This window comes from Corapipo altera, unplaced genomic scaffold (genome assembly GCF_003945725.1).
Source record: "Corapipo altera isolate COAL_440 unplaced genomic scaffold, ASM394572v1 55, whole genome shotgun sequence".
Lineage (NCBI taxonomy): Eukaryota > Metazoa > Chordata > Aves > Passeriformes > Pipridae > Corapipo > Corapipo altera.
Genome location: NW_020884882.1, coordinates 17,928,643 through 17,942,041, shown reverse-complemented (window position 1 = coordinate 17,942,041; position 13,399 = coordinate 17,928,643). Strand labels below are relative to the sequence as shown.

The following is a 13,399-nucleotide window of genomic DNA, read 5'->3' as shown; positions in this document are numbered from 1 at the left end:
TAGTAGTCATTTGTAAACTGAGCATATATGATTCTGAGCGGCTGTGTCAAGCTCATCACCACTCAGCTGGCTTCAGGGAAGTTATACTTGTAGAGGATGTACTCCACAGGGAAAGAATAACTGTTTGTACCTTCTTAGGTAGTTCTTGAAAACTTGCTTTGCCGACTCACGCCAAATAATTGCTAATGAAATCACCAATGCACACAGAAAAATATTTAGTCAAAACTGTCATTCATTTCAGAGCTTTGATGGATCTAGTCTAACAGAATTCAATACCACAGCCATTCTCTTTTTAGCAAAGAATTAAGAGAATCGTCTTTTAGCAATCTAGAACCATGGTTTCGCTAATGAATGGAGGAAACATTCTGGACAAAAAGACATTCTGTCCCCTACAAAAGGCAGAGCAGAAGTCAGCACTTACCTCAGAAACCCAAAGAGTTCACTTACTTCCTATTGCCACTATGTGGAAACAATGTATATGGGAAGCCATGTGTTGATAATTACTGACAAAAGCAGCTTTTAATACAGTGGTTCCACTATAGGAATGGAACCAAGGACGTGATTTCTAGCTTCCTCAACTGCTTCTTTTGTCTTGTGGTGACATTTTTGGCAAAATACTGCTTTGATTTTTATTTGCAGGCACTTTTGAACCCCTAAGAAATTTTCAGAAAATAAATCAGGGGGCTCTTTGCCCTTCAAGTATATTGGTAGTAATTAATTTGCATCATCTAATTTGCAGTTTGCAACAGATGCAAAGAAAAGAACTATTCTCTCTCTGTCGTGGCACTGACTGGGGATACCAGAGTGAAGGACCACAGGGAGGCAGCAGGGAAGTAATCCAGGCAGTCCAGGTGTCTGAATGCTGAACAGATACCTGCTAACTGAATGCTGACACAATGGTTAAAACCTCAGCACACCCTGGAAGTCATTAAGCAAGGTATCCTTTGCTGACCTCTTGAGTTTTATTAGCTGGGACCATCCTGTATGCTATATATACCTTATGGATACCAATTATGGGTTCCTTTCAAATACAAACACAGCAGAGGTTCTTTAAGTGCTGCACTTGTTCCTACCCTTCTTTACACTGAAAGTACATTGAAACTTACCTCCAAAAGAAACTAATTTATTCCAAGGAAGCTAATTCAGGCTGACTGGTGATGGTGATTAATGATAAGCCACCCAGTCTCCTTCTCTAAAAACTGCATTTTGGAATACTGAAATCCAATATAAGAAGTCCCTTGTTCCCGGACAGACACACGAGAACGATGGAAGTGCTCAGGAGCTGGGATGGGGTAATCTGAATGTCCTCACTGGCCACACAAGACTTGCTTTGATCTCGAGAGGGTTTGGTCACAGGAGTCTCCCACTTGCCTGCTCCCTCCCATATCATTAATAGGGAGGGAATCTCCCCCTCTACTCTGTCCTCCTGAGACTCCACCTGGAGTTCTCAGCACAAGAAAGACAAGGACCAGTTAGAGTGGCTCCAGAGGAGCCCACAAAGGTTCTCAGAGGGCTGGAGCACTTCTGCTATGGAGACAGGCTGGGAGAGCTGGGGCTGTTCAGCCTGCAGAAGAGAAGGCTCTGGGGGGACCTCATTGCAGCCTTCCAGTACTTAAAGGGGGCTTATGAAAAGGAGGGAGGGTGACTTTTCACATGGGCAGATAATGATAAGACAAGAGGGAATGGTTTTAAACTAAAAGAGGGGAGATTTAGATTATACATTAGGAAGAAATTCTTTACCTAGAGGGTGGGGAGGCCCTGGCACAGGTTGTTTGCATAACACCACAAATACATGGTCTTCATAGGCCTTTATTATAGTAACTTTGTCTGTGGTTTTTGCTACTGTTAAATCACCCACTTAATAGAGACTTGTGTCTGGACTTTATTTACAAAGTGCTAGTACAAGGATCAGTTCAGCTTCCCTCTCCTTGATGGCTTCACCCTCCCCTCAGTCACTGAGGTCACTTGAGGCGAGATGTAAACAAACTATAGGAGCAGGATAAGCAGAGAATCCGTAGACTCCAGAACACTTTTTCAGATGTGCCAATACATGTTCAGAGATAAAGGCACACAGGTAACTAGTAGGGTGCATCTGTACAGCTTCTCCCTGCTCTATACCTATCAGCAGCTCTGGTAATTATAATGTAACTGGTGTTAACTGAAAGACTTTTGCTGCACTGCATCCTCCTGCATTTATTCAGTCAATTAAATGTCAGAAGGCCCATTGCTTCCTTTCTTGTGCTGGCTAACTCTTGGAATGATGACAGACAATTGCTGGAGGAGCAGCAGATAATGTGCCTGCAATCTGTTCTCATCCAACCAAATTATTGCTACAAGGAGGAGAATTAGTCGGGTATTACTGTGTCTATTGAGATACTGCAACCTCTGGGACTATTTCTCCCCTTGTTCTTCATACACACACTTTTATTTGCATCTTCCATTGCATCAAAATTTATTGCTTACAGTAAGCTTATTTAGCAGTGCTTTTAATGAGCTAAAGAAAAGTATCATTTAGCAGTTCATGGGCACAGTTCAAGTCTTCAGAAGCTAGGAGTGCTAGGAGACCACAGGAGCATAGACATGTATGGTGGACGAAGATGTGTGAGTTCATTGGAGTAAAACATATGCTGAGTATTGGGAAAGGTGCACTGCCCAGGAGCTCTGTGGCAATATAGAACAGTCTCAGAAGTAAACACCAGAGTGCTGCTGGAGTGGTCAGAGAAGAACAAAATGGAAATGGTGGCACAAATATGCTTGTGCCTATCCCTTGTGCGAATGAGATCCATAACATTTTGAGACTTCTCTTTAAACACAAGCCATGCCACTGGCTGCAGGTCTACTGTAAATGAAGCCCCCGTAGCAGTTCAGCAATATTGCAAGTTCTGCTACTACATGAGCCTTTAATAATGCCATTCATAATGATTACAGGACTAATATACTGAGGCATTCTTCCTAAATTGTAATGTGTTCTTACATTAACATAATGCAGTCATTTATCGGAGAGAGAGAAAAAAAGGAGGGAGGGCCTTAATTTCATGTCTGCTGAGGCAAACAATTACAAATTGCAGGACTGTGTGAGTAAGGACTGAGACTGGCTCAACTATTAATAAGCCCCCTGAACTGTTCCTGTATTTGCCTTGCTCTTGCTTTCACTTGCACTGAGGCCCCTTTGCTGTTGAGGCTAGGCAGATTTTCAAAGTGTAGTGATGCCACTTACACTGAAAAACTGCAGACACTAATAATAAACAAGAGGAACAGTGCTGCTGCTCGGCCCTTCGTCCAGGCATGAGAAGTGCACTGGCAGCCTGTGAGAACTCCTGGACTCTGTGCATGAGGGAAAAGCTGGAGGTGTAACAGAAAGGCTGACAGCCACATCTGCATGGGAGACACACAGCCCTGTTTGCAGCTTAGAAATGAGGAAATAAGAGTCTGGTCAGCGGCCTTGGGAATATCTTTCTTCATTGCCCTCCCACTTACATTAACCCCTCTTTGCCCAGCCTCCTATCACTCTAGTGTTGGCTTTGAAGTTTTGAGTTTGTTCACATCTGGGAACCCCACGTGGGAGATCAAAGAAAAATAAAGAGGTGAGGCAGAGCTGTGAAAGGAAGTTAATGTTTCAGAGGAAATGAGAAGTATAGAAATCATACAGACTGAGTAATCCAGGCTCACATCACAGACTAACCTGGTTGGCCAACATGTCTATTGGAAAACACAGAGATGTCAGACTTTGTTTCTCAAGACTCACCCTGTTGGCTGAACGCTGGAACCTTGCCCTGGAAATGTAAAAGGCTTGGGGCCACTGTGGTGTATAAGCTGTATATGAATTCCCAGAACGACACTGTCGCCAAAAATACTAGTATGGTCCTTGAATGTAAAACCTCAGTAAAGTCAAGTAAGGATAGATGGGTGTTACAGCTGGTACACTTGGTATAGCAGTCTTGGTATATGTCTTTTGTCAGTGCTGAAATAATGAGTTTTGTGTTGCAGTACCAAGAACAGTGCTAAAACTGGCTAGTAGTAAAAACTGATGCTAAAATGGGTAGTAAATTGAATAATGCTAATGGATAATTGGAAGAAGTTCAGAGATTTTAGAATGATTAAATGATAGGAGGCATGACATAGTAAGACACCAAGATGTTCACCTATTTCATATAGAAGTCAAAATGAAGGGACAACCTGAATGCAGCCTGTAAGTACACAGTAACAACATCTGGAAAACTGCTGCCAGTTCAGCAGACAAAGGTTTAACAAGATCTAGTAACTGGAGTTTGGAGCTAGGTGTATTCAGATTGGCAATAAACTTCACCTTTCTAAGGTAAAGGGCAGGCACCATCTGGATTACCTACCTCTAGTCATGCTTTGTGGAGGTTTTGAAATCATGGGCAATTTTAATTGAATTTTTCTTTTTCTAAAAGAAAATGCTGTGAAGCCACTGACCTGTATTGCATACTAGATCCAGTACTCTTACTGCACAGCTTTCTTGAGGTTTCTGGAGCTGAATTCAGATTTCCTGGAAACAACTTGAGGATTCTGGGATCTGAGTATCTTGTAGTTTGATTGATACCATTGGTATTACAGTTATACTTTTCTCATCATTCTGTTTTCCCAGAAAAACCCATTGTTACAACATCTAACTTCCATTTTTAATAAGCACTGAGATGTTAGCATGATGTTTTGCATCGATTTTGAGGGGTTGACTAGGGAGGAACAAAGCAGTTCTGGTTGCAACTAAGTATGAACTTTTTACCCCAAACTGAGGGAATAATACAACTGAGCTAGTCTGTTCTTATTCTCTCTGCAGTGCCTACACTGAGCCCTACAAGGTGTGCCCAGTCTCCATGATACCAATGGAAGTTGTCACATCAGATGAGGAGCAGAGAAGTTCAGAAGAGGAGGAGAGCAGCTCTGGTGATCCCAGCCTCATGAACAAGGTAAAAGACCCAAAAATGGGGAATGCATGAAAGCTGGAGAGGAAAAAGCAGTTAGCAGAAGGATCTGGATTCTCAACTCTCTCTGCTCTTTGCCTTGTGCTCATTTAGGAATGTCAGAGCCATCAGTCCTTTACTCCCCCAGTGTGTTAACAGCAATTTGCCCCTATAGCATGTGGCAATGGCAAAGAATGTAGTCCAAAGACAGACAGTGGAGGCAGCATAAACAGCAAGAAAGTCCTGACTTCAGTGTCAGGAAAAATGTCTTGCTTCAAAGGATTTAGCTGCAATCTTGAAAATTTAAAACTCCACTGAGTAAAAAAACGACAAATACAGTATTGGAACCAGTTTTGTGTTGGTTGGAGTAAACTATTTAATAGGTCTCTGCCATCTCAAAATTCTCTCATTACAGGAAAATCCACTTGTGTTTGGGTTTATTTTACTAATTTCTGATTAATAAAACAGCTCTTAAACAAATGATGGGGAAGATCATGGAAATGTGACCACATCTTAGGACCATTTAAGGCTGTTTTAATCTCCAGTAAGCTGACTAACAGTGCAGTTGTTCAACAAATGGCATTGAGCAGGCTTAGGCACAAATTTACCTTTGTTTTTCACTGGAGGGCGTGTGTGCACATGCGTGCGTGTGCGTGTGTGTGTCTGTGCTTAAAAACCAACGTGAGCCTACCCTTGGGTTACTGTACAAGCACACAGTGCATAGCTCATTTGGTATGCATGCAACAAATGGGTATGTTCTTCTGAAGTCTTCCAATTTGAGCCCCAGGAACTAAGGCTGCATAGGAAAATAGCAAATCCTGATTACCTGCACCTCTCTCTGCCTTTCATTTTGTCCTGGTCTCAGTGTCAACACAGCTATACAACTTCCTGATTGTAGATAGCTTGTGTTTGGTCATGAGCATGTGTCAGAGCCTGAAAAAGTCTGTGCAGATGAGCCTCCAAATCCAAATGATGGCTAAATAAGGGTCAACTCTGTCAAGGAAAAGCATAAGTAGATTGATTCTAGGAAGACCAGATCTCTTCAGGCATTGCCAGAATGTGAAGCTTTGTTTAGGGGCCAGTATGAAGAGGGAAGCATAGTTTCCCGCCTACCAGGACACCAGTTCTTTAGAAACAGAAAATAGAAACTGCAAGCAGAATGACATTGAAAGGTAACTGAAATTGCTGTTGCTTTAATCTTGGAGGGGAAATAGCTTCCTTTGATTTCCCCGCATGCCATATCTCAGTTATGTCTAGCCTGCAGGGTGCTAAACTTCCTCTGGTACCAGTGGAAAAGACTGTGGTTTGATCTTCATGATGACATGAAACAAGTGAAACAGTCACAATCAATCTTTTTTCCTCTGAGATTTGTGAGGTTTTATTTGCTGGTTGGTTGTTGCTTTCACACTGTTTTGGAAAGGGAAAAGCCTTTAAATTTCTGACATTCCCCATTAAGTGAAAAACATTTTTCCTTTCAGATAGTTTCCTATTAGTTAGCTGACAAACCACTAGCATTTCTAGAGTGTACCCTAGTGTCTTATCTAAGATGACCAGATTTCTCAGCATCTCGTGATGGTAGTTGTGAAGTGACTATAAAACTTTGACTTGAGTTCACAAGGGAAATGCATGCAATCACTGTGCACTGGGAAGTAAATTCAAGACTGCTAAAAACAATTTTATTGCCACTTCTTGTAGGGTTTTACTAAAGACATTGGGAAATAATGTTTTTTCTAAATGTCTCCCTTATTCCACCTCATTTATTTTAATTGTTCTGTTGTCCTGGTGTAACCACGCTGTGTAGCTGTCGGAGAAGAAGGCAGCACTTAGAGAACAAGTATGTGCTTCAGAGTCTAACTGGAGGTATCTCTCCCACTCTTCAGAACACAAACTGTTTGCACATGGCTGATAGAGAAAATCAGAAGAGGTGTGGTTGCTTTGTTGGCCTTTGCTTCTCAAGCTGACTGTCAACAAGGATCACAGTACCCAGTACCAGACTTCCACAAGCTCTTGGGGAGCTCTCTTAAAACAGCTTCATTTTACTACAGGCCATATTTCTGAGCTGGCTGATGAACCAGTGAGTGCTCATGTCTCAGGAAGCACTGGTGTCTTTACAGAGGACTTCATAGAGGACTGTTTTTCCTACCCTGCTGCTCCTGCCTCTGCTTATTGTCTTCTCACACCAATCTTCTGTGTGCCAAGGGAACATTAGCTGCTCTATCAAAACCTGCCTCTATAATGCCAAAGTGCAAAGAACTTGTCCAGCTCCCTGATGAAGTGATGTATCTCTTGGAACAAAATGCCCAGGAGCGGCTGTACAATATGAATGAGTTCAGATGTACTGTCACTTGGGGAGAATTGGCAGACACATATTGGTCTGGATGCAAAAACAGGATTTCAAAATGAGCTAATCTTGTCAAAACAGCCATTTAGGGCTGGCAGGCTAAGAATCAAATTTGGATTTTAAAAGACACATACGCACATGCCAAAAAAAAAAAAAAATAATCTTCTGGGGTTTGTTCGTTTGATTTCTGTTTTTCTGCTCCTCAGGGAAACTTGGTTTAAATAAATGCATGAAGCAGCCTCGATTATAAAATCTCCCCCCTGTGTCCAGATACATGAATTTCATTTACATTGAGCTGAATTTTATCTGCTGCCTTTCACGGTCATGAGTGAATTTCTGTACCAAAATGCAAGGAGCATGCTTTGGTTTTGCTCATCTGCTTTCTCTTAGCTTGTTTGCTGGAGAATCTCAAGACTTCCAGTTTGAAGCAGATTTTTTCCTCTGATGTTTCTTCTTAAGCTCATTTTTACAAGTAAATGTAGTTTTAAAAGTTAGCTTTGTACACACATTTCCTAGTATTGTTTCAACAGCTCATCTCCTTTGAATCCATGCTCTCCTGGGGACCAGACTCATGCAAGTGGGAAGAAATTTTCAGGGGCTGCTAGAGCCCCTGCACTGTAAACAATCTGAAACACAGCCAGTAGTATCTGCTGTGGTATTTTTTACATTATCAACTTTATTTTAAAGAGCAAAAAGAGGGGCTTTCATCTCTGTTAGAGGAATTTTCATTATTAAAAACCTATTTAGAATGGGGCAGGTATAAAAATGTAAAACAGGAGGTGGATTTTGAATTTTTGCCTTTATTCCACTGGGAGTACCTCAGACCCTGAGAAGTCTAGCATTTGTCATCAGAAGTCACATGGTGGTCCTGATTCTTCTGTATAACAGTAACAGTGAAAATTCATTATTTCTGGTTAAAAAAGCTCTTTATTTCCTTCTCTTCACTCTGCTGGCATATAATAACAACTTAGAGAACTCAGAGACAGGGAATGCTGTAAATTTGCTCAACCTTTGAGATTCTACTGGATTATATTACGAAGAGCGGTGCCCTTCACTTACACTACTGATGGAGATTCACTCCTTTTTTTTCTCCTGCTAATCTAATTTAGAAGATGGTCCTGGACCACCTCTTATTCATATGTCTTTTATATATGTTCATTTAATTAAATCCTTACCAGTTTATCAGAAGGTGACACATGGCTTTTCTGTACTGGGCTCTCAAGGTTGTATGATGGCATCTGAGCTGCCTACAGAAAATAATATTGGAATTAGAGATTCCAGTAAGGAACAGAAAACTCATGCCTAGTAAAATAAGGACTTTCTCTTCATCTCCTACATCTGAACCTTCACTCACTAGACAAATGCTCACAAGGTCCAGGATGCAGAACCCCAGATTTTTCTTATCGTCATTGAGCTGGATTCAAACCTGAACTTCATGATTGCTTTTTACTGCTAAAAAAAGAGAACTAGATCCATCTGGGACCCACTCAGCTAATGAGCATTAAAGGAATTATAGGGTAAATGAGCTTAATAGTTAAAATTCGACTAGACACCAACTTTAAATAGAGTTCCCTTTGGCAGAACTTAGTTTCTGTAGCAGTTTCCGAATTTCCAGTTTTAAAAAGAAGATCAGAAATAGAGATAATATAATCTTGGAAGTGTACTTTTGAGGAAGATGCTGCTGTATACTGAATCATCAGCTATCCCTCCGTAGCTTGTGCCTCTCACTTTAGTGTCAGAATCTTCAGGCAAAAGTCTTCAGACAGTTCCTTTCTTCTAGGTACTTTTTAGGACTGGATCTTCTGTGCATTTGATGCCTTTTGTCACTAACCTTATACAACCTCCAATTATTATAAAACTGAAAGGATTCACGAGACAATTCTTTTACCACACCTAACCCTTGGCTGGCTGAAGATAAGGAACCAGCAAGGAGAAGTGATTTTTATGCTGCATCCAGAGAAGAGAAAAAACCATCTTATGCAGATTAGTGATCAAACATGCAGGCAAGGCAGAAAGTTAGGTGCTAGCCTTTTGGTTCACTGTGGGAACCTTTAAAGGGAAGCCTTTAAAGGAATTCACTGATATGATAGTATCAGGAATGCATCTCCCTTCCTACTACATTACTACTACTACTACTACATTAACAGCTCTATTTGGGGAAGTAGGTTAGGTTTGGGGAAGGGCAAACACCTGTGGGACAAATGACAGCAGAGATGCAGCAGAGGCCTTAGGGTGATGTGCATATAAGAAATACAGACAGATGAAGCACAGGTTTTGGGATCAGTGGGGATGGATAAAGCATGGGAACCCACTTGCTAATTTAAGAACTCATTTTTCCAGCATCTTGCAAACAGCCATACTTATGGTCCTGTAATGACACAACAAAGCATAATGTCTTGGGCTGGGCTTCAAGAGCTATTTCCATCATGCTGCTTCATCCAGATGGTGTCACACAGATACTAAAGATGTATGATATATGCTGATCAAACAAAGCAACAGGTTTAAAAATAACCCCACTAGTAAATGGAAGGCATTTAGACTGTGATCAGTGGCACAATTTGCCCCAAAGCAAAAGGAGGCAGAGTCTCCCTTTACAGGGTGCCTTTGGAAGGAGAAAGCAGTGGCTGGGTAAACACAGTGCTGGGCATATTGAAGCAACAATAGCTATTTTAAGAACTCTGTTATAGTTAGGAAAGATATACAGCAAACTCTACGTTAAGCCACTAGGCAAAGGAACAATTAAGAATGCTCTCTTAAATTGGTCTGTAAACACAGGAGGGAGTTTTATGTGTAAAACTGAAGGGATTCTCAGTAAAATAATACGAAAAGAATGTGATTAATATGTGTGAATACCTGTAAGAATTATAGTCTTTAAAGCACTCAGGAAATAAATTAATGCAGATCCTAGAACAATAATAAAGCCATAGCTGGAACATAAAGACATTTCTTTCATCCAGAACACAGATCTGTCTGTCAGTTAACTGTATTGGAAATCTAAAAGCGAACCAATCTGTATGCAAATACTATTGAGTTTAGTCTAAATCCAGCAATATGTTAAAAGGAACTGTATAAAACCAGCGTAGGAGGGATGTGATCTTACCCTGGTGGCAATATATGAAAGTCTGTAATGAGGTGAATAGCATGTAACCACAGAGCGAAATGGTATAAAAGAGAGGAATTCAGATCAGACATGGTTGGATTTTATGCCAATGAAACCCCAAAGCATTCTGGCTAGTCATTTAGGACTTTTGGTTTAATATATCTAATCCTGCCTAGACTGTTGGTGTGCTGGAGGAATGAAGGGGAACTTCATACATATAGGGAACAATCTCTGTATGCTGGTCTTGTGAAAAGGCAGCACTGGAGGTAAGATGCTCCACCCTTCTCCCAGGTATCATAATGAAAGGCAGTGGACAAAAAGGGAGCCAGCAACCCCATATGGCAGATGGAGGGGACCTGCACCACACACAAACAGGGAATACTAAGCTGAGCCTCAAAGGTCTCACGACAAGCAGGACAGCTACTGAATCACAGCAACAGTATATAAAACTGCTTTTGCTGCTCCTTAGCCATTTCCACCTGGTGGGCTTGGTTTCCAGACTCCATTAATCATTCTGTTTTGCAAACCTTTAACCTTCACATATTAAAATATGCACTCATGCTCACACACACACACACAAAACTGAAACATGCTGGAGCTGCGAATGACAAGATTTGTGTGCTTCGAAGAAGCCCCTAATTCAGATGCCTTTCAAGGGGCAGCTCTTGATTTATACAATTACACAGATTCCCCAGGAGAGCTGCAATCTAGCTCTTCAAGGACAGGGCCTGGGAGACAGATGTGGACAGATTCTCCTTCTCTCTCACTGATTCACAAAGCCAGCCGGAAAAAGTCATTTGTTGTTGTAACTCCTCAGTTTACTATTGGCACCACCGTGGCATCACTGTTAACTGCTTCATAGTGCGTGATAGTTACAACAGGGGCATTATGAAGTCACTCAGCTCAGAGGTTGAAGCTTACGAAATTGTGATAAGCCTCTGATTGGGTACCATCAAGGTCCAATACCCCTACCCTGAGCAGCGTGTGAAATGACATGCACGTACTAAGACGGACGGAGAGATGTAGTTTGTCTGTGTCAGTATGGCAAGCCAGTGGCATGCACAAGGATGAAGCTGCTGATTCCAAGTCTTCAGTAGTTTCCCCGCTTTTGAAATGCAAAGGGTTACTCCCTGAGTACACCAGAGAAGTGACTTGTCCAGTACTAATGCTTCTGGGGTTTAGTGAATTGTTCTGTGATCTGCTTGTGCTGCTCTCAGGCCAAACAACCCCATTCCAGCCCCATGGAGGCAGATTTGCCCCCAGCCCCACAATTTTTTAAGCTGGATCAGGAGACCAGTCTGGTTCTGATCAAGGTCATGCAAACAACTAGATCAGCACAACTAAGAGCTGGCACTGGGCCCAGAGGGCAGTGACTGGCGCTGTCACCAAAGTGCCATCAGCTTTTATGATTAATATGTCTTAGCCAAGAGACAAAATTCAGGGACCTCAGTGTCACATGGCCTGTCTAGGGCAAGTCAGAGAGTGCATCTAGGCATTGCCTGTCTTGTGTTATTTAACTGCTGTTTCTTAAACCAGGAAATGTACTCTGAGATAGACAAGAGTATCTAGAGACAGACTTCTGGGAACAGGGGATAGAGGGAGTGCAGGTCCCTCAACCATCAAGTTTCTGAAACAAAGTCCAAGTGATTATTGTAACACCGCCAAGCTGCCACCTTTTTAGAAATCTTTACTCTCTGCAGCCAGTCATGTGCCCAGCCCTGTGTATGGCTCCTTCCCAGCTCCCTCTCCAGAAGCTGCCCTCCAGCCTCAGTGCATGCCTTTGCTTAGCAGATGGAGGCTGTGCAGCCATGCGGGGACCCTTGGCTTTCTGCTTCACTGAGTCTTCTTCCCAGCATATTTGGTCTGGCAAGCACTGTCACAAAGACTTGATGCTGCTCTCGTTTCACCCGAGTCCACTTTAGGACACTGAGGGCTGCTTTATTTACTGCTTTTAGACCACTGGTTTAGCTCCCTACTTCACCACTGCTAAAAAAGTCAAACTTTTCGTAGAACATTCCTCTCGGTACATATTTCTATGCTTTGGTCATCTCTTATCATAAGGATGAGTCATGAAGTATGAGCAAAATGCCCTAATTAGCCACTTGCACCTCAGAGCCATATACTTTGCTTTCACAATTCGCTGTGTCTTCCAAGATGCCCACCAGTTAAGTAGATGCCACTGAGATTTCAGTGTTCTCTGGTGAAGTACTGAACTATTTCTGGAGATATTTATGGCCATTTCATTTAGACATTTTGTTTATCATGCAATACAGCCCTTTGCCCCATTGGCTTCCACAGCTCTCACGCACAGCAGTCAGAACATTTTGATAAAGAACTCCCTTTTCCACATAGTATGAGCCGCAACAGCCGTGAAGCTAGTCTGTTTAAAGTTAAGCACTTTCTGCTTCTTTGACAAATTTTGGACCTGTAAAAATCAACAGAAATTTGTTGTCCATTTTCAATAACAACACAAACTTGATAGCTGCATTGGCAGCTATTGTTTTGTACTATACTATGAGTATTTGAATTGGGGAAATGGCCTGTCATGGAAAGAAGTCCAGGATGCCAGACACTGAACAACAAAGAATAAAAGTCCAGTCACTATTTTTACTGACAAAATATGTCAGTTCAAAGTGCTCTTTAACACTGCTTTACTTCTTGGAATGAGACATCTCTTAATTGTCTCTGACTTTTTCTGTTAACAGAAAGAAGGCCAGTCCAGAGCTTACCTCATTGCCCAGGAGCTGATGTCTTCAGAAAAAGTGTGAGTTCATTGTTACAAACTATCTGTTGCTATTCTAAAGTTGAAGCTAGGCAGTCCACCCTTCCATATTCATTTGATAGCAATTAATAAAAGTTTGTCTCTTTCCTCAGATATGTGGAGATGCTCCAGCTGTTACATATGGTAAGTAAATAATTTTAATTACTGAAGCCTAAATACCATTTTACTTAGCTGCAATTTAGAAGACATAGAAGCACTGATGGGATTGAGGAGAATTTAAGAAGGAATGGCTTACTGTGAACCATTGCAAA

The 13,399-nt window shown here is 41.7% G+C and overlaps 1 protein-coding gene across 3 annotated transcripts in view; it reads left to right on the top strand.

The window, feature by feature from the left end:
* FGD5 (FYVE, RhoGEF and PH domain containing 5) overlaps nucleotides 1–13,399 on the top strand; it is an 88,102-nt gene that overhangs the window by 31,270 nt on the left and 43,433 nt on the right. For all 3 annotated transcript variants that reach the window (XM_027640226.1, XM_027640227.1, XM_027640225.1), the window contains exons 3-5: nucleotides 4,802–4,931; nucleotides 13,072–13,130; nucleotides 13,241–13,271. In XM_027640226.1, coding sequence (XP_027496027.1) covers nucleotides 4,802–4,931; nucleotides 13,072–13,130; nucleotides 13,241–13,271 — 220 coding nt within the window. The remainder of the gene's footprint in view (nucleotides 1–4,801; nucleotides 4,932–13,071; nucleotides 13,131–13,240; nucleotides 13,272–13,399) is intronic.